Here is a 21,663-nt window from a genome sequence, read left to right as displayed (position 1 = left end):
ATCCAATTTGAAGTGTGGAGGAAGAATCGAAGATTTGAAATTTCAGGGTTTGAATTTCAGCCTCTTTTCTTTCGGGCCAAATTCGGACCAATCAAGGTAATTCTAGACTTTGTTGTAGTTGGAAAAGTTGTTGGGCTTGTTGAGAGGAAGATTTTGGCATAGGTGTTGATACTCGGTTTCGGGGTTGGCTGGCGGCGCGTGGGGCCCATGTGCAACTACTGTTGGTGGCGCTTGGGGGAGCGTGGGGGCCGATTATGGCCTCCTAAATTGGCTGGTTGCTTTCCTTGTAACTTGTGGAGCATGTTGGTGTGTGTTTTGTAAAGATTGGAGAAGGTTTAGTATCGATTGTGATTTTTCCGAAGTGTGGAGTTTTGGTCATCGATTTATGAGAATCCGACCGTCGGATTTCTCTTGATTCTACCCTAGAACCTTTAAATTTACGAACTGGTGTTAGTGGTGGAGTTTGGGTTGAATCCGAGAAGAAATGGAGATGTTGGTTTACGAAGGGTTTTCGGGTTTCATTTTAGAATTATATTTAATTTTCGGATCGTTGTTTACGAATTGTAATTTTGTACAGGATGAGGTATTGACCCATCGCTTGACGAGGATCCATACACTTGGCCACGTTAGTTGTATACTGTGAGTGGACTTTTGTCTTAAGTAATTATGCATGCGTTTATTTCTCAAATTAATGCTTTACTTAATTATCATAATATTTGTTGAGCATATTAAATTGATTTTTGATTTATAACGATTTTCAACAATTTAGTTTCCGAGGTGATTTCCGGAATTGTTTATATGTGTATTCGTTGTTATTGAGATTTTTGAAAGCTTTTTGAAAATGGGATTTTCAATGGATTTATATTTCTCGATTATTCATCGACTTTCGGTTTTGGCATTGGGAATGCCTTAAGCAATGATTTCGGTTTTGAGTTATTGTTTATGATTTACAATTTATAATTTATTCTTGCTTATTTGTTATCGATTAGAGAATATTTTGGTGTGTGGGACACGTCATTGAATTTATTTGATTTTTCTCTTGAGATTTTCCGAGTACGGTTAGGAATCGTACTCATGACTTCATTTGCGAAATTGTGGGGAAGCTTTATGGATTTTATGGTTTTCAGATGTTTTCTTCACCATACTTGGGTTGATAGAAATTATTCGTTTAGGCTCCTCCTCACGTGGGTTGCAGTTGAGTGTTTTGTATAGGCATTCTCCTCACTTACTTTGTGTTTGTGAGTTGCAGTTGAGCACAGAGCCTGGGAGGCTCCTTTATTGTATGGTGACAAACATCTTCCCCAACTATATATATATATATATATATATATATATATATATTTGTGCCTAACCAGCGGGGTTGGTTGTTTTGACGAGATTTCGAGTTTAAAGAAATGTGTTTTCTAAAGGTTACATACATCGAGGTTTTGTAAATAATTCAAATTGTGGGAAAGTATTAAAGCTTGTTTCATTTAAATTATCTTCTTTTTTTGGTCCACTCACGCTAACGTTTTTATATGTTTTTTCCCCTGGGCCCTTCGGTTTCAAATGCCCAGTTTGCAGAGTAGCTGGTTCGACATAATAGGATTCGGGGCATAGCATCTGCTGATGTTGTTTTCTATATTTTAGGTTATTTATTGAACCTACTTGTATCTTGAATTATTTTCCTCTTTTAGTTTGCTCTGATAACCTGTGGGGAAATTGTTATAGAATTTGTAGATTTAGAACATGTTGTATTTCGGATTTCTATTGCTTATTGTGGAGTTGTTGTGATTTGAGGAGCAGATGGCTCAGGAGAATAAGGCTGGATTGTTAGAAGTGTAAATGTGTTCTTATAGGTTTTGGGTTACCTACTTTTAGGGGAGGTTTTACTAAATTTTCAGTAAAATCTTCTTTACAAGTGGGGCCCCGCAAGCCACCTTAGATTTTATGGTGAAATTTCGGAGCGGGTCCTATCATCCGGACGCCGCCGGACGAGAACAAATTTGCCACCAGAGTAGGCCTTAGGGTTTCCCTAGGTGAGAGAGAAACTCGTTTCTTTCTTTAGTGCTTTACTCATATTTATTTTGATACTAAATCACGATGATATAAGATGATATTATAGAAACTATTTTATATGGCAATTGATGAGATATATATATTCATTGAATAAAAGTTTCTGATAATTAAGGTGGTTTCCATACCACATTAACTGCCGCATACAACATTACTCAAGTGAGATGCTCTCGATCAAACATCAAATAAAACTGATTAACACCAATCAATTTTCAAGCTATATAATACCTGCTGCAAAGCACAGAAGTTCAGAAGCCACAAACAAAGACCCAAAGGATGCAACAGGTAGGCTAATTAAATTTAGGGTTTTATTATTATCTTTTCTCTAATATTGGGGATCGAAACCCTGTTACATTTCCATGCCGGACCCGTTTTTTTATGATTGAAAAACCAAATGAAAACTAAAAAAAAAAACCACGGGAAACTCCCCCTCCTAGCTGATCCAAATGGAACACTGGGGACATAGAAAGGGGCAAACAGATGAATTATGAAGCAGTATGCGCTTTTCCGAAGCTAAACAGTCTACAACAAAATTAGCCTCACGATAGACATGTCGAAAGATTATTGACTGGAATTGAAGTGTAAGCGCCTTGATATCGGCAAATACTTAGGTGGGGGTTTCCCCACCACGTGTCCCTACGGCAGCCCAATCAGGAGGAAGAAATTTTTTTGTCTTTTTCGAAAACACCCCTGCTCCTTAAATATACAATACCCAAAACACCCCCCTGCTGGGAGGTGATTGGTCTGCCGTAGGGACACGTGGTGCGGGTGCCCCACGCAAGTTTCTCTCCTTGATATCCTGTAGTAATGTTTTAATGCGCCAAGGAGTCTGGCAATGGCCTCGAACACAATCAATTAATAACTTGGAATCACCTTCTACAATAATGTTGAAATGATGATGAAGGGCAGTATGTAGTCCATCTCTAAGAGTCATGGCTTCCACAACAAGCACTGACTCATTTTCAATCTTTCTATCCGCTGCAAAAACAGGGTTACCGTACTCATTGCGAATAACAAAGCCAATAATAGCCAAACCATTCCTGACAGAACCATCAAAATTCAAATCAGGTCAAATTATGTTGGGAGGTTGCCACTTGATAAAAAAAAAATTTGAAATTTTTGGGCGGGAGAATCTGGGATTGGCCTTCAACTAACTAGAGCTCATTACATAAGCTTGAAACACGCAAGAACCAGGACAGACATTGATGTTCTTAAAAATTAATTTATTCTTGCCATGCCAAATGGCCCAAGGAGTGTAGAGACTGGAAGCCAAATGATCTAAAGAACAAGAAGAATTGTTTCCAATATGGTCAAGCCAATCTAAAAAAGATCAATTCCAAGACAGAGGATTTAAAGTAGGAACCAAAGACCACACTTGAACAGCAAAAGAACACCGCATAAATAAATGGTCAATGGATTCAATAGCATTAGCACAGAAAGGACAAAGTGGAGCAATGTTATGGTTATAGATAGAGAGTTTATCTCGCGTTTTAAGTGCATTACCAATTAAATTCCATGCAAAAATTTTAACCTTAGGAGCAATGTTGAGCTTCCACATTTTTGATAAAAATAAAGATCTTGAATGGCTAGGAATATTTTGGGTCTGAATCCAAGAAGCAGATTTGATAGAAAATTCCCCATAAGATGAAGGGCCCCAAACAAACGTATCCAGAGTAGAATGTATTGGAATAGGGATTGCTGTAATTTGTTGGAAAATATCAGGAGGCAGAACAGTGTGAAGAGCATGGATATCCCAAGTATGATCAGTGATAAACTGTGCCACTGAAAGATTCCAGTTTAAATGAGAACGTTGATCTTCTGGCAGCATTAGGAAAAGCGGAACAGGAAAAATCCAATTAAAATATCAAAATAATATAGTATGACCATCCCTAACAATCCACATAATACCCTGTGACAGTAAATCTCGAGCATCAAGAATGCCCATCCAGGCCAGGGAATTGGATGCTTTTTTCTGTACAGTAAACAAATGATGGTGTTTCAAGTATTTTCTAGCAATCTATTTTGATTGCCATGGAGCCGGTTCTACCTCGCTTCTTATTGAACGTCGAAAACAATTCATGTGCAATAAGAATGTTATCTTGTATAGATTTACCGGGAGCAAAGGCTCCTTGATTAGGAGAGATGCATTTAACTAGTAAGGGACGAAGCCTGTTTATCATAATCTTCGTTATGACCTTATAAGCAACATTACAAAGACTGATTGGTCTTATTAAGTATAATACTTTTTTTTTTTTTGGAGAAAAGAATACTTAATAAATACTTGGATTAACTCCAACTGCTTATTAGTTGATGAATTTATATAAGTAGGTACGAATGGAGTGTTATATTCTTTAATTTAAACTATTGTTCTCCTTAATTTACATTTTTGCCAATAATGGGAGGTCTCCTTGTATTATTCGCAAGTTGCTGGTTGTCACCTAATCCATCGTGACATCTTTTGACAAGTATAAGTTATAGAAATATTATAGACAGTCGATAAATTGTCGTTTTAGTCACAACTTACAAACAATTAATGTTATGTGACGGCTAATTTGAACCAACCACTTCTTTGACTATTAGAGTGGGATTTATGTGACGTGGTACTTGAAAATAATTCACCTTATATTACTCAATATATATAAAAGTCATACTTGTTAATTATTAATATCCAAATCCCACTCAAAACTAATGATATGTATCCTTATAATGATAAGTAGCATTCCCTCTCAAGCAACAAAAAGATGAGATATATTTTGCTGGCTTTTATAAGCAAGTTGTTATGAGGAATGTTGATGGTTGGCTATGAGTCTCAATTAAATTAGTGCTGCCATATGCAAAATAATAGCATGTTTTCATGCAAAAATTGACAATTTTCTTTTCATTAGCAAAGTACGCTATTATCTGAAAGAGAGATTCTTAGGTAGGGCAAGCGTGCCATGTGACGGTGCACCTAAAGTGCAGGAGGGTATTTTGGGTATTTCATTATAACTAAACATGGATAGTTTTGGAATACAATTAAAAAATAAAGAGACCTGATTGGCTGAGTGTACCACGTGGCTGATATGTTTGTCATACCTATTTGAAGGCACTTAATAAAGTTTTTGCCAAATCATTTCGTGTATGAACATGAAAAATATAATTTTCAATTTCAATTTTCAAAGAAATGAATGCAATAATCATCAAAAGTTCAAAAAGTAAATTAATTAGGATTGTCTAATTACCAAATGAACTTAATAGAATAGACTGAGAATAATAATAATTTGATTTGTCCTTTTTATCCAACAGCTTGCCAAACGATGGACCATGTATACAGTATACATGTAGGTATGTATTTACGAGACTTTGAGTGTAGAGGTGTTCTTGCTTTTGCTTTCAATTTTCACCAAGTTTGATCCGAATGCTAGCTGTTTAATTAGCTTGGAGGTAGGTGAGAGTGAAACCAGAGTTTTGTACTTCCTTTGCCTTGAAATCTAAGCTGCTCTCTCTCTCTCTCTCTCTCTCTCTCTCAAGCATTCACCAGCTAAAAGCGGATTTTTCACCACACACTTAGACCACAAGAAAATGGGAGGCAGTATGTTTGAAATGGCTGGATTTGTTAGGAAACCAACTCTTGCATAGGTCCAACAACGTATGCAATAGAGTTTCATAGAAATCGTAGAAAATGTATGGGGTATGTTTAGCAAGTGATCGATATTGTGAGAATAGGAACCTTGCACCACCTTGGAGCTCAGCATCCCCACCGCCACTGTCGGCAACCCCAAATAGAAAGGTAGGCATAACCCACCCTCCCTTCCATGTTCCCCATCCCATGATCTACAAAAGTAAGATAAAAATATTTATAGCAGAATTACCAGATGCACTCATTTAGTTTTCAGTCTTTTCACTCACAAATATCATCTTGAAAAACAGAATATTTATCAGATTCGTGAAATTGCATCTTTACGAGTATTTTCACTCACAAAATTGAATCGGTTCTAAATGCATGCTTACACTCTTGTCAAGGCATCTGTTTCGAGACGGGTATATTACTATATTGTTCATGAAATACATGGTATCTTGTTCATGCATATTGTACCTACCAAACTTGGCTCTAGTTCATATTGTACCATACTCGGTTCTAAATGCATGTTTAGACATCTAACTTAAATCTATAGTAACTCTCCATTCAACATCAATTTTCACTTGCAATACAAAACACTTCAATCATATACTTGTGGACGTTAAATAAATTTAGCTGTGGCTAGAACTAGCAATATGTTACTTGAATAAATTAGTTACAGAAAATCACTCACATTTCACAATTGATCATAATTTTGCAAATGGATACAGAATTAGTTGCAGAAAATACAACCAACTATAATCCGCAGAGAGATGGATTGGAACATTGGATACACACAACTAGTTACAACAAACACAAGATTGTTTTCTACTCGGGTCCAAGGCAGTATATCTTCCTAGCCTGATAACTCTGTTTCACAGTTGACTCTCCAGCGATATTTGGATATAAACATATACCTACACGTACCCTTAGATTTGAATACACAGACAAAATATCCAACGGTATCCCGGCTCAGTCTACAATCAGAAGTCTCATTTAGTTGTTACAGACTTGCAGTTGGCTTTTCGTGGAGTCCACACAGACAATATCATTTATCATTTTCATACCCTTCATCAGAGATGATATCTTTGTATGATCCTACGCTAACATGTAGAAGAAACTAAGCTTTAAGCGTTCACCTCTTCAGAGCATCAAATGCGAGATCTTTCCCTCTACTATAAGTAACCTCCTGTGAAGTCGACTTTGATGCTTTACAAATGCCAAAAACAAATCCTTCAGCAACTTAGCTGTCTCATACTCTTTAGTTCCAGAAATGACAACCTTCAATCCATTGTTCGTTGTAGGGCTTCTATTCTGTAATATTGTCTGAACAATCGATAAAAATAGTACCTTCAGTAAGGTATTGCCTTATGCTAGCTATTTCATATCCTATCAAGTTTGGCATGCTCAAAAACAGAGCATGCAATAGTAGCACTTTACCCTTACAGCGACAAAAAAATAAACTCAAAAATAAATAAAAATAAAAAATAAAAATGAACGAAGGAAATAAACCTGAGACATGAGCATGAAGCTTTGTATCGATGCCCCTGGTGTCTCATGTAATGCGGATTTCTCAGTCATTACCCACGGCCTGCAAAGATTACAAATAGATGAAGACTACTAACAAATCAATGAATAAAGCTAAAGGTTCAGAATCCCAAAAGTCTCATTCATGTTCCAGCTGGATAGCTGTTTAAGCTACAAGAGGCTGTAAGATCTTTTGCTTAACACCATTCAAGTTCAAAACCATTTTCAGATTGTCCAGTTTGCAAAATTATAATTACACAGACGACATTTACATACCTTCCTTTTGAGGAAATGATAACGTGATCTGGATTCTCTAAAAAGTCAGATATCTTTTCCAGATTTCTTTTGCTGTCAACTATGATGGTTCCTCTTGTATATGCCTCTGATGACTTACTTGGCCAAACAGATGCTTGACATGAGATTGTAGCTTGCTGGTGTATGAATTCCATAATTGTAAATGGTGATATCCCCTTCTCAAGGTTCTCAACCAGTAACATATAAGGAACACCTCCTATGTCCATGTCATGTTCATCCTTTTCCAAAGGATTGTCAATCATTTCTGCATTCGTAATTTTAAAGGTCTAGCTAAGAAATTAAAGCATTTGTGAAAAGGTTCAAGAACAAATGTACAAGATACAGACCTTTACTTAAAGATCGCCTGGAAAGGCTTGTATCCTACAAAAGAAGATCAGCAAAAAAAATATTGACTAAAGACACATAACAGCAGAATTATTCAAATGATAATATAAAACAGAGAGAAAGACTAAACAGAAATATACTTGGATAATAAGAAATTCCCCGTATGAATGCAATTTCCAAGACTAAATTTAAAATACTAAATCTTGATAATAATTTTTGATACTCCACATCTTTATGTAGAGAATAGACTTGCCTTGTTTAGACGTTTAGAAAAGCTTAGCTCTTCCCTGCAGTTGGGTGTACAAGGTTCTCTGTGATGAGAAGCTTCATGAGGAACTTTGAAAATACTGGAAAGAATGGTTTCTATTTTTTCCGTTGCTGTGTCAAGAAAAGTGGTCAGCAGCGGATCTAATTTGTCCACAGGAGGTTGCACTCTGCAAATGTTTTCAAGAGTTTGAGCAGTTAATGATCGAGCTTTTGGACCATGTCTCCAAAATAGAATGAAGTTGCATGAGCATTCTTCTTTTCCTTTTACGAGCCGATGTTCCTTATGTACCACCTAATGATTAGAAGTCACAATCAATGGACAATGGTAATTTAGGGGGAAAAATTATTTCTTTTAGATAGAATAAATGAGAGATTTGGATTGCAGACGGAATAAAAATATCACTAAATTATAAGTTAGTTTATAACTTTTAAAACATAAACATTTAATTATAACTTTGCAACACGTACTTCATCTTATGCTTCTATTTTGTATTTATTGCAATTATAACTTACTTATAACTGAAAGGAACTATCCATTGTAATTGTCACTTTCAACCTACATCAATGTAACTCAAGGTGTATACCATAAGTGATATACTTGTGAGATTGGACACAAATGAACAAGCCAATAATCAATTATAGAAATCACACCAATGACTTAAGGACAACGCTAATATCGATTATTGAGCGACGACGACTCCACCCAAGACTAATTTATAATTTTACAGAATAATAGCAACCTCACAATTACTTCATCAAAAAATATTGTATAGTCTAGTACCTTCATGTTTAATGTGGTCCGGATTAATATTATTTGTCACATGTAAAGCGAACGATGTTAATTGATCATTTAATATAATCTTTTTTTTTTTATTATAGTTCCCATGTAAACAACTCAAATTTATAATGTCAAGACCACCATATGACACTGTCATGTAGTAGTCCGAAACCACAGATTAATTACTCATACATTGTTATGAATCCACTAATCCCCCAGATGAAATGATCGATCTACAACCTTCCATCAACCAACCGGCCAACAAATCCACCATCGACCGAACTAACCCGCTATCCCCACCTCACTACAATTCTAGTACCACATATATCTTAACTGACCAATAGTCTACCACTGCTATATGCCAGCCAAAAATCTTCACCAACGATCAACTCATGACCTCCTCCCACTTTTAAATTGATGACATTTACGCCACCATCTCTACCATTTTCAAATTAATTCTTTCTTCCTTTTTCTCTTTACAAAACATTTTCCAACAAACCATAACGTAACATACATGCATAACGAGTGGGTTTTGTTTTTAGCATTTCCTTTTCTTCTTCTTCTTTTTATTTTTTATTTTATTTTTTTTATCAAATCAACAACTCATATACAACAACTAACCTATTGTGAATCGAACTCACGACCTCCTACTTACAAAGGGAGATTTTTTTTTCTTCTTCTTCTTTTTAGCATTTCAATTTTATTATTATTTTTTTTTTGGTTTTAAACTTTTAATTTCCTACCTATATGTCTGCCATATAGAGGTAAAATTGTATTCGTTTATTAAGAAAAACAAGGAAAAATTCATTTATTTCCCCCACACAACAAACTCGAGAGAGAAACAATTAGAAAAAGAACGAAGGAGAACCTACCCGATCAACAACGGCGTCGTAGAAGCGGCAGTCGTCGGGGTCAATTGAAATGGCGGCACACACGACCGTCCCCTTCACCACCTTTCTGCACTCCCAGTCTTGAACCTGAATCGACATACGCCTGAACCTCGACCTAAACTCCTCCACGTCTCTAAACGACGTCAACTCCTCGGTGTCATAAACCTCGTCGTGATCGTCGGAGAAGCCGACGAACTTGATTCTCAGTCGATCCCCGCCGTCACCGTCCGTCTCTATTCGGACGTGGTACCACGCGTCGTCCACGCACGACCTGAACTCCAAATCCATCGCCGCCGTCGGAAATGAAGACCACCGCCGGACGGTACTCGCTCACTAGTCTCAAGTTTCCTCTGGTCCTTTTCTTGTGTTTTTCTAATGGTGACCCGCGTCGGTTCCGCACTTCTGTTTCTTTTATATGATGAAAATGATGTGAAGGGTAGTTTGGTCTGATCAAGGCAAATGTCTTTTTTTTTTTTTTTTTTGAGAACAAGGCAAATGTCTTTTGGATACCCCAATTCAGCTGTCCCATCCTTTCACGCTCTTTTTGTGCTTCTCTGGAAAACTGTAGTCAAAGTCAAAATCATTAATTTCATGCCAAATTTTGTATCAGATGAAAACTAAAATAGAAAATTACCTGGTAGCACATGACCAAAGTTAATTTACTCACTTTCAAAAAAATTTAGACAAATAAAGACATGAGCTCAGGCCCAAATGTTAAATGATGCAAGCCTGACTCCTAATTTTAATGAAAAATGACCAAAATACTTAATCTGATGAAATATTTACTCGTATGCCACTGACCAAAATCTCTATTTTTCTCTCTGCCGTTTTACCCATTCGCAGCCTCATCCAAGTCCGACCCGCCAAATCCCCGACTTGCCTTTGCAAAATGGACGGAACCGTGGCTGCTCTCACCCCGAACCCAACGCCTCCGAGCCCGGCCCACTCCACGACAAAGGCTCCGATCAGTACTCCCTCGCCGACGCCGAGTAGATTCTCAGCCCAATCATCAGCGCCGTCGTATCAGGAGTGGTGAAGATCACCGATCCCGTCGTCGATTGCATCCAAAAGCTAATCGCGCATGGCTACCTGCACGGCGTAGCGAAGTTGCTGACGAAATTGATCGAGTCCGTTTGTAAATGCCACGATTTGGAGGACGATCAGATGGAGCTGCTAGTGCTGAAGACGCTGCTGTCAGCAGTGACGTCAATTTCACTGCGGATTCACGGCGATTGCTTGCTTCAGACGACGGCCGAGCAATCAGTCCTCTCTCTCTCTTCCTAGTTCACCTGCATTGCCCCGTCGCTTACTTGCTTAGTGCTTCTTGTCCTGGTTTTTTATTTTGATTATTGCTTTTTGAGAGGTTGTGTTATTGTTTTGTGCTATGGGCTTGGCTATGTTGGATGTTAATTTTGATGAGGAGGTGTATTTGAATGTGCTTGCATTTTGCGTCTGGTGACTGAGGAACTGTAGAATTAAGGGAAAGATAGATTCTTTTGGTTGAAATGTTGTTTGTTTATCTTTGTAGCTTTGGTGATTTCGATTGGATGATGCTTTGGTGAAGTAGTTGCAGTTATATGATTATCGGGTTTGTACTGGTCTGTGACTAATGCAATCAAGTTCTTTAGAGATAGAATGAAGGAATGTTATTTCATTGCATTGATTTCGTGCAAGGAGTATTTTGGTTTATGGGGTTGCATTATTGTCTTTAGTAACAGAATATTGATCTTTTAGTTGATGAGAAGTTAAACACATAGAGTGCTTCAGGGAAATCAGCTGTTGAATATTCAAAAACTTGACCCTTCAATGCCAATGTGTCTGTCATTGCATTTCGTTAAAGGTACGATGCATAACCACACCAATTTGCCGCACTAATTTATGTCGATGTATTTTTTTTTTTTATGACTGTCTGTGTATTTATTGAAATTGTTTTAATATGCACATTGTAGATGCAAGACAAAACACGAGTACGAGGGCAGTAGCAAAACTAGATGAATATGACTGCAGCGAGTACAGTAGCAGGATTGGACGAATGCAGTAGCAGGATTAGGCGATGACGAGTGCAGTAGCAAAACACGAGTACAATTGCAATAGCAGAACTGGACAAGTATGAGTGCAGTAGCCGGATTGGACAAGTGCAGTAGCAGGATTAGGTGATGACGAGTGCAGTAGCAGAACACGAGTACAAGTACAATAGGTGCAGCGAGTGCAGTAGCAAGATTGGACGAGTGCAGTAGCAGGATTAGGCGATGACGAGTGCAGTAGCAGAACACGAGTAGCAGAACTGGACGAGTATGAGTGCAGCGAGTGCCGTAGCAGGATTAGGCGATGACGAGTACAGTAGCAGGATTAGGCGATGACGAGTGCAGTAGCAGAAAACGAGTACAAGTGTAGTAGCAGAATTGGACGAGTATGAGTGCAGTAGCAGGATTAGGCGACGAGATAAGAGTCGTAGAAGAGTGAGGTTTTGTGAAGCAACATAAAGGAATTATTCTCAAGGAAAAAAAAAAGTAACATAAACGGATTATTTTCAGGAAAAAAAAAAAGTAACATAAAGGGATTATTCTAAAAAAAAAAAAGTTTTATGTGATTATTCTTAGAAAAAAAAAGTAACATAAATGGATTATTCTAAAAAAGTAACATAAAGGGATTTGAAGTCAAAAGAAGTAGCTAAGGGTAAAAAAGTAAATTAACTGATGACATATGGTAAGTGAAGAGCAGATTGTCCTTATTTATAAAATTTAATCTTTATAAAGGGATTACAAGTTAAAAGAAGTAATTAAAGGTAAAAAAATAAATTAACCCATGACATGTGGCAAGTGGAGAAGTCATTGTCCTTATTTGTAAGATTTAGTCCTTATATGTTTAATTCAATTTTTAAATGATGTATTTGTTAAGTCATCTTTTGTCAATAACTTATATGTAATTTGTTAAAACTAAAATGTACAAGTAAATTTAATTATGGAATAAGAAAACATGGAAGGTAGTGATCATTTTGGCTAGTTCACCGGAGATGTTAATTGATACTACGGCCAAATTATAAGCAAAAGTTAATGTCTTGACATTTTCAAAAATGAGAAATTTTTTTTTAAAAGACTGTTATGGGTAATTCTATTCATACCTCTAAATTTGATATTTTGACCTCTAATATTTTTTATAACTTTTAAAATATAATTTTACCCTTTAATGTTTGGGTGCGGCTATTGCCACCCTACCATTTTCTTTGTTCACCCTACAAATATTTAAATTATTGAAAGACTATATTACCCAAATGCAAAATGACTAATAAGTACACTAATTTTCTAAAATTTCAATCTTTAAGGAAAACTAAATACATAACTAATTAAATACAAAACTACTTAATTTCTCTTCTGATAACATTAATCTTCATCTTCTCCATCCAAATTTCAATTTATTACAATTTTCTCTTTCTTTTTTCTTTTTTTTGTTGCGTCCTCATCGTTAATTCGTTATTTAATTCACAAAACCATTAGTGTTAACTTCATCAAAATCTTTATAATACTTTTATAAACACCGAAAGTAAAAAATTTAAAACACGAAAAAAAAAATCAATCTTTTTTTCATTGCTCATACTAGCACTTACTAATTTTTTAATATGGATTGAAAAAAACGAACATTGAAACTGAATGGAAAAAATAAAAAAATGGAAGTAAATCAAATTATGATTTTATTAGGAAACTTTAATATATTTTAGGACGTCTTTTTAATTAATATAAATTAAATGAGAAATTTTCGTTAAACAAAATTTCTTTTTTAATTTGATATGTCATATGATGGAGGATATTCCTGGAAAGAGAAATGGGTTGAATAAGTAAATCTAATAATTGAAATTAAAATGTAGGGTGTAATGAGCAAGTAGGGTGAACAAAGAAAATTATAGGGTGGCAATAGCCTCACCCACTAATGTTTTAATAAAAAAAAAAATTCTCTTAATGAATGGATCAACTCCATGTTGTTGCTCCACATCAGTGATATTGGATTAATTCAGGGGTGAGAGAGCGCAGTAGACTAGTAATATATCGATTATGATTCATGAATCTTTGAACTTGGACAAAAATTAAGGTGTAGGAAGAAGAAATATATTGTTGGTGAGTGGGTGTTTGAAGCTGCAAGATGATCTGGTCGCTAGAATAATCTTATATCAAATAATAGGCTTCTTATCTATGGACTAAATAAACTCAAATCCATTTCTCCATAAGATCCATAACATGAAATAAACCAAGATTTATAATAGATTACAACACATCCCATCAAATTTTTGTCCAATTGATATGAAACCAGATTTATGCTAGATGGCTTGGGTGTTCTTAGGTGTGGAAGAAACGAAGATTGTAGAGAGAAATTAAAAAAGAAAAAAGATGGGTAAAATTGGAAGTTTTATGTGAAAATTTGATGGAGAGGTCTAAATATCAAATTTATAAGTATAAATAGAACAACCCGACTGTTATTATTAGGAAAGTTTTAGGGTAGTGAAATTCACACTTCCCATTTTAGAGCAACTCCAACAGTTCCCCATATTTTAATTTTTCTCTATTTTAGGGAAAAATGAGCATCTTTTGCTCCAACAGAACCCCTATAACTATCCTCATTTTAGGGATAGTGACGAAAGAGAAAACCAAATTTCCTAAATTTACAACAATCTCTAAAATTTTAAGGAAAAATTATGGAGATTTTAGAGATTGTTGTAAAATAGGGAATCTGTTGGAGTTGGAGATGAAAAAAAGGCTAAAGCTTTGACTTTTGCTTCCCTATAATACAAAAATGACAGGGAAGTTGTTGGATACATACTTTATTTTTCTTTTTTTAGTATATTAAGTTTTCTCTTTCTATAGTATGGATTGTAAACCATGAGATGTTAAAATACTAAAAAAAAGAAAACATGAAGTAGAGACTATGCACCTCCTGGTAGTATGGTTTAAAACAAGAGCTGGTAATTTGGGATAACTTTCAGGTGATTTTTCTAGCAGGAGCTGGCAGTAAGTTATTCTCAAGTGTTTATCTATTTGAGTAAGCTAAACTATACTAACAGGAGGTGCATAGTCTACCTATAGATGTTCATGATTAGATTTTCTAGTATAAAAGGAGTTTCACCTGAAATAAGAAAACATAAGACAGAAAGAAAACACATAACAAAAAAATAGAGATAGAGAGAGAGAGAGAGAAACAAAGACTTTGAAAACATCAGAATTCATAAGCAAGCTTGTTAGAGGTCTGGAAACAAAAAGTCTCATCATCACTAAACCAAGTTTAAGGTAGGGGAAGTTCTAGGGAATCTCAAGTATGATTTTATATACTTATTGATATCTTTTGAATGATATTTTCTGTTGTGAATATTTATGATATGTAAAATATATGCTTGGTTCATCATTACATTTATTTTATCTGATCATAGTTTGTTAAATTTGGTATGAAAGATATTGTTGTATTGATTGAATAAGATATAGGAGAGACAGATTGCTCTCCGAGCAAGGATATTCCATTCTAGATTATCCTATGCTAGAGTACTAAACTTGGTAAAATACTATTACATGATTCATTTCCGTTCCTCAATACTCCCCCTCAAGTTGGAGAGTGGATATTGTGAACTCCCAACTTGTTAACAAGAAATTCAAAGGATGCCTTGCCTAATGGTTTTGTAAAAACATTTGCAATCTGTTGAGAAGTGGGTGTGTAGGCCGTTTCAATCTTTCCAGACTTTATGTATTGTCTCACCACATGGCAATCCAAGTCAATGTGTTTAGTCCTCTCATGGAATACTGAATTTGCTGCAATGTAGAGGGCTGATTGATTATCACAATGCAACTTTGCTGGTTCTGAGTTGATAATACCAAGATCTTTCAAAATAAATTGCAGCTAAACTAGTTCACAACTAGCCTCTGCCATGGATCGATACTCAGCTTCTACAGTTGGTCATGCAAATGTGTCTTGCTTTTTGGTTTTCCAAGAGATTAAGGAATTCCCAAAGAATGTACAATAACCAGTGACTGACCTTCTTGTAATTGGACAACTAGCCCAGTTTGAATCACAATATGCTTTGAGCTTAAGAGAACTATCCACAGGAAAAAAGAGTCCTTGCCCTGGTGTTCCTTTCAAATAGCGTAAGACACGAAGTGTAGCTTTCATGTGTGGTTTTCGTGGTTGATGCATGAAACGACTTAATACATGAACTGAAAACACAATATCAGGTCGTGAAGGATCATGTAGCAATTCCCCATTAGTGGGAGAAAGTTTCAAGTGCTGCTCCATAGGAAATGCAGCTGGACGTGTTCCAAGAAGTCCTGCATCATCAATTATCTCCAAGGCATACTTTCTTTGAGAAATAAAAATCCCTTTCTTGGAACGTGCCACTTCTATGCCCAAAAAATACTTTGAATTGCTAAGGTCTTTGATGCGAAATCGTTGATGAGGAAATCCTTCAGAGACTGGATAGTCGTAGGATTATTTCCTGTAATTACAATGTCATCCACATAAATCAAGATGGCAGTAAATGAGGAGTTAGTGGACCTGGTAAATAATGAATAATCTGCTAACGCTTTCTTAAAACCAGCTTCTTGAAGGGCAGTAGTAAATTTCTCAAACTAATTGCTAGATGCTTGTTTTAAGCCATGTAATGATTTATTTAGTCGACACACCAAATTCTCCCCCTGTCGACTAAATCCAAGAGGTGGGAGGATGTAAACTTCTTCATCCAAATCACCATGGAGGAATGCATTTTGAACATCAAGTTGATGAAGAGGCCAATGACGCCCAGCTGCAATGGCAAGCAAACACCTGAAAGTGACTAACTTTGTTGTAGGGGAAAAAGTCTCTTTGTAGTCCAAGCCTTCTTTTTAAGTATAACTTTTTGCAACGAGCCGTGCCTTATAGCACTCAATTGAACCATCAGAGTTGTGTATTTGATTTTGTAGACCCATTTGCAAACAATAGCTTTCTTTCCAACAGGCAAAGATGTGAGTGTCCAAGTCTGATTTTGCTCAAGGGCCTGTATCTCCATGTTCATTGCCTCACGCCATTTAGGATCTGTCTCAGCTTGGGAAAAAGAAGTCGGCTCTATATTTTGAGAAATAGTGGCTACAAAATACCCGTGAGTGGAAGATAGTTTCTGATAGTTAAGAAAATCAGAAAGTGGGTAACGAGTGCTTTTACCTTTTGCAGAAGTGGAACCCAATGAAGATATTAGATTGGAAGAAGTCTTATAACAAATGAAATTCTTAAGAAGAACATACTAATGGTGAACTCTCTCAGAACGACGAGTTGGTTCTAGTGGTGGTGGTAATGGAGATGGTAGGATAGGAGATGATATTGCAATCCCGTCTGATGCTGGGATTGTTTATGATATTGCAATTCCTTCTGTGGGTAATGAAGAAGGAGGACTTGCAACTGGGATCGAAAGAGGGCTTTCAATCCTTATGGTGATGACGGGAGTAATGGCTGAATGTTTTACTGAGAAGAGGGTATTGTGGGTGGTGAAGAGGAATTTGAAGTTGGCTATTCAAGGAGGGGTAACAGTAGGACTGTGCCTTCTGATGTAGGGACATGATTATCTGTTTGAAATGGAAATGTATCTTCATGGAAAACAACATCTCTACTAGAAAAAAATTTGTGAGTGGTTAAATCATACAAACGATAAGCTTTCTGTCCAAAAGGATAACCAACAAAAATACATTTTCGTGCTCTATGATCAAATTTGTGGGAAGGTGTAAGATTAGTGGCATAACAAAGACAACCAAAAACAAGTAAGTGTGTATATGTGGGAGGACAGTTAAAAAGCAATTCATAAGGCGATTTACCAGACAAAACTTGTGTGAGTAAACGATTGATCAAATAGGTTGCAGTGAGAACACATTCCCCCCAAAAAGAACGAGGAACATAAGCGTGAAACCAAAGTGCTCGTGCCATTTCAAGAAGATGTTGATGTTTACGCTCAACCACCCCATTTTGTTAAGAGGTGTAGATACAAGTTTTTGGAAAATTATGCCATTATCTACAAAAAAAAAAAAACACTTCTCATGGAGACAAATTCAACACCGTTATCAACACGGATATTTTTGACTTGACGATTGAACTGGTTAGCAACAAAGGCAAAGAAAGATTTTAGGAGATTTTGAGTCTCAAATTTAAAACTCATCAAATATACCCAAGTGCAACGTGTAAAATCATCTATAATGGTCAAAAAATAGCTTGCTCCAGAATGAGAAGGAACTTTATAGGGTCCCCAAATGTCACAATGAATTATTTCAAAAGGTTTCTCACTTAAAGTCTTACTTGGATTGAAGGGCAACATGCTCTGTTTAGCCAAAGGGCAAAAATCACATTTCATGTTAGAATCAAAGAAAATTTATGGGACATTTTTGGACAAAAGACTAAGGGTAGCAGCGGAGGGATGTCCAAGCTGTTTATGCTAAACATCATGTTGGAGAGATATGCTATGAGAAATTGGTGGCTGGGAGATTGAGAATGGAGATTTGGTCATGGTAGGGGAAAGGAATTATAGATCACCACATCGTTCACCCAATCCAATAATCTTCTTCAAGTCCAACTCCTGGGTCTCCTGCAAAAGACAAAAATCGGGAAAGAAGATTGCACAACAGTTTAGTGAGAGGGTAAGTTTTCCAACGGATGCCAAATTAACATTAAATGATGGTACACAAAGGACATTTGTAAGATTGAGGTTAGAGTTGAAAGAAATAGAACCAATGGAATCAATATGGGTTTGTGCACCGTTAAGAAGATGCCCAGATGGCGTGGTTGGACAACTTTTTTTTTGATAAAATGGAGGGTGTACATGTGATGGTCAGTAGCGCCACTATCGAGTATCCAAGCATTTGACATATTAGATTGGCATTGAGAAAATGAGCAAAAAGGAAAATCTTGTTCGTGTCGTTTTTGAGAGCCATCTTAATGTTGCACTACTTCAACGATTCTTTTGTATTGATCAGCTGTAAGTCCTGGCACAATGGACTTTATCTGTTCAAAACATGAGTCTTACTTGATTTTATGGACTGGTTTATTTTGCTGCTGACGACTCTGGGATTGAAGCACTTGTATCAATCTTGATTTATGCTGACAATTACAACTTTTGTTGTTTGGATGAAGTAGGAACTTGAGTGATCTCCAAGTTCCGTAGTTATCTCTAACAAGTGTCTTTGTTATCACCACCATGATAGGGTAATTTGATTATGGTTGAAAACTTGCTTAAATCAAGATAAGATTTCAATATTGTGAATGAAGGCTAGGGTTTGTTGAAGGATGTGTGGTAAGAGCCAAAATCGACTCTGATACCATGTTAAATTTGGTATGAAAGATATTGTTGTATTGATTAAATAAGATATTATTGTTCAAGTAAATCCCTATTTGTGTGTCTGGCCCAAACTCTAGGTTACTTGACCTAGTGGTAATAGGGTCTTAATTAGAGAGAATCTCGAATGAATATCTTAGAGATATCCATTCATTGTATGATTACTTTTCCTTGTACAATTCAGATTCTATGCATTGAAATCCTCTATATAAAGAGGCCCCTAGTATCAATGAGAACACACAACAATTTTCTCTCAATTTTCGTTTCCCTAAAACACGTTATCAGCACGACGTCCTAACCCTGAAACAAATAGCCAAATCCTGATTCAAGAAGCTAAAACCTTAAATCCGAATACAAAACCTTGAACCCTTTTCTGCCTCCGCCACACAACTTGAAGCACTCGACCCCAGAAATCCAGAACCGGCGGCAGAACCACCAGAACTGGCCGGAAACCTACCGAACCGGCCACCAGAAGCTCCATACAACCCACAGCAAATATTTCACCGGTTCACCAACTTCCGGTCCTCCAATTTCCACCAAATTTTGACACAAGAAGCTTCTCCATCTGAAGATTCCGGAACAGGAAGAAATATCATAAAAATGGGCCAAAAACTTGCCGAACCGGCCGACTGAACGTCCGGTGGAAAAACCGGCAGAAGGAAAAGAAAAAAAAAAGAGGAAGGAGAAGTTGCAGCCCAGAGGCCCAAGCCGAACCCAAGTCGAGCATAAATCGAGCCCAAGCCGCGGTCCGCAAGCCACGTCAGCAAAACAGTCAGCCGCCACGTCAGTATCTGGGGGGACCCACTGCCACGTCATCACTGCCACGTTAGCATCCGGGGGACCCCACTGCCACGTCAGCACTAGAACCCACTGCCACGTCAGCTCCTGGTCAACGACTGCGAACGACTTTTCCTGCCACTTTCTGGGCACTTTTTCCGGCAATTTTTTTCTGTCAAATTTTCCGGCGACCTATTTTGAGGTCTTTTTTTCTAAAAGTTCCCGTTTTTTAGAGTTTTTAAATTCAATTTCTCTTCTTTTTCGGGGACATGCAAACTCCCTTCTTCTACCCCCCTTTCTTCATCATAGGAGAGACCTAATTAAGCCGAACGGTGGAGGTTCGTGCTCACTCCAAGGTTGGAGCTTATTGAGATCTCCAAACTTAGAGTTTGTAGAGAATTTATGATCGACCACTTACGTCATTGTTTCGATCTAATCCAATACCTCTTGGAATTGAAATTCTTGGAAGCGATTAAGCTCAGAAATTCATAATTTCTTGGGAGCAACTACGCTCAGAAATCTTATATGTTTTCGTGGTAGCCTTTTACGCTCCGAAACTAACCCTAATTTCTTGTTCTCTTTCAGGATGAGTAACCTGAACAAATTGGACTTTGCTCCATTGGGAACAACTGGCTCTGAATATCACAGGTGGGTTTGTGATGTCCGCCAGCATCTCAAGGCCGATGGAATCCTGGATACGATTCTCGAGCCTACCAGGACGTGCTAACTGTTGAGCAAACTCAAGCTTTGGAAGCAAATAGAGCATCCTTAGAGGCAAATAAGGCGAAAGCCATCATCCTAATGACTCGTCATATGGATGATTCGCTCCAGTACGAGTGTATGAATGAAGAAGACCCTAGAAGGCTGTGGGTCTCACTCGAAGAAAGATTTGGCAACGTCCGTGACTCCCTGCTTCCTGACCTAGAAGTGAGATGGCATAGCCTTCGCTTCTGTGATTTCAAGTCAGTTCTTGACTATAACTCGGAAGCACTTCGCATGAAATCCTTAATGGAATTCTGTGGTAAAGAGATCACAGATGCGATGTTGATTGAGAAGACTCTCTCTACCTTCCCCGTCTCTGCATTGATGGTTGCTAAGAACTATCGAATCGATGTTGTTGCAGGACGGATCACAAGGTTTCATGAGCTTATTGGAGCTATGAATGTCGCTGAAAAGCATGACAACATCCTTGTGAAGAACTATAATTCGAGATCCGTGGAAATAGAGCATATTCCGGAATCCAATTATAGTCGCGCCACTAAGAGAAGGCGCCAAGAGCGAAACCCTAATCTTAGGGATACTTCTGGACGTTCTGGTCCATATAATCGCTCTACTTAGGAAGGTAACCGCCAAAATAGGCGAACACGGAACCGAAGAGGTCAACGTGGAAAGAGAGAGGAAGGCAACGTCTCTGGCCATGTTGGTGGCACCACCAACACTAAGAGCCATCTAAATGACGCTTTCAAAGCGCCTCAATCAATGGAGTCTGAGCAAAGAGATGTATGTTCTCGATGTGGAGTATCTGGTCATTGGGCACACATTTGTAGAACTCATGGAGAAATTGTCACCGCCTACAAAGCATATTGTGAAGCAAGAGAAGCTCAATATGTGGAACAAGAAGATCAAGAAGATGATCTAGAGTGAAGGGTTGAAGACTACAAATCTGGCTGGGATCAATAGATCGCCAATTCTGTTTAAGTAAATGTCATATATTTTTGTAGTAAATGCCAATGGTTTAGTTTTTCTTCAAAGTAGGATCACCCCAAAGTAAGTGTGATGTCTAGGAAGGTTCTAAGATTAGTGGTACTTAAGC

At 37.2% G+C, this 21,663-nt stretch overlaps 1 protein-coding gene across 1 annotated transcript; it reads right to left on the bottom strand.

Moving 5' to 3' along the window:
- Positions 1-6,340: 6,340 nt before the first annotated feature.
- LOC133746320 (uncharacterized) lies at positions 6,341-10,125 on the bottom strand. The gene is made up of 6 exons (XM_062174504.1): positions 9,737-10,125; positions 8,073-8,378; positions 7,822-7,855; positions 7,457-7,739; positions 7,166-7,244; positions 6,341-6,979 (listed from the first exon to the last, which is right to left on the bottom strand). The coding sequence occupies exons 1-6, from the start codon at positions 10,040-10,042 to the stop codon at positions 6,797-6,799; spliced, it is 1,191 nt and encodes a 396-aa protein (XP_062030488.1). The 5' UTR covers positions 10,043-10,125; the 3' UTR covers positions 6,341-6,796.
- Between the last annotated feature and the right edge of the window lie 11,538 nt (positions 10,126-21,663).

Source organism: Rosa rugosa, chromosome 4, assembly GCF_958449725.1.
Source record: "Rosa rugosa chromosome 4, drRosRugo1.1, whole genome shotgun sequence".
NCBI classification, from domain to species: domain Eukaryota; kingdom Viridiplantae; phylum Streptophyta; class Magnoliopsida; order Rosales; family Rosaceae; genus Rosa; species Rosa rugosa.
The sequence above is the reverse complement of the archived record's forward strand: the minus strand, read 5'-3'. Positions and strand labels throughout refer to the sequence as shown.

Coding starts and splice junctions, on each gene's coding strand:
- LOC133746320 (XM_062174504.1), bottom strand. CDS start 10,042: ATGGATTTGGAGTTCAGGTCGTGCGTGGACGACGCGTGGTACCACGTC. Junction 8,379..9,736: donor ACGACGCCGTTGTTGATCGG/GTAGGTTCTCCT, acceptor TCTAATCATTAG/GTGGTACATAAGGAACATCG. Junction 7,245..7,456: donor ATCATTTCCTCAAAAGGAAG/GTATGTAAATGT, acceptor TAATCTTTGCAG/GCCGTGGGTAATGACTGAGA.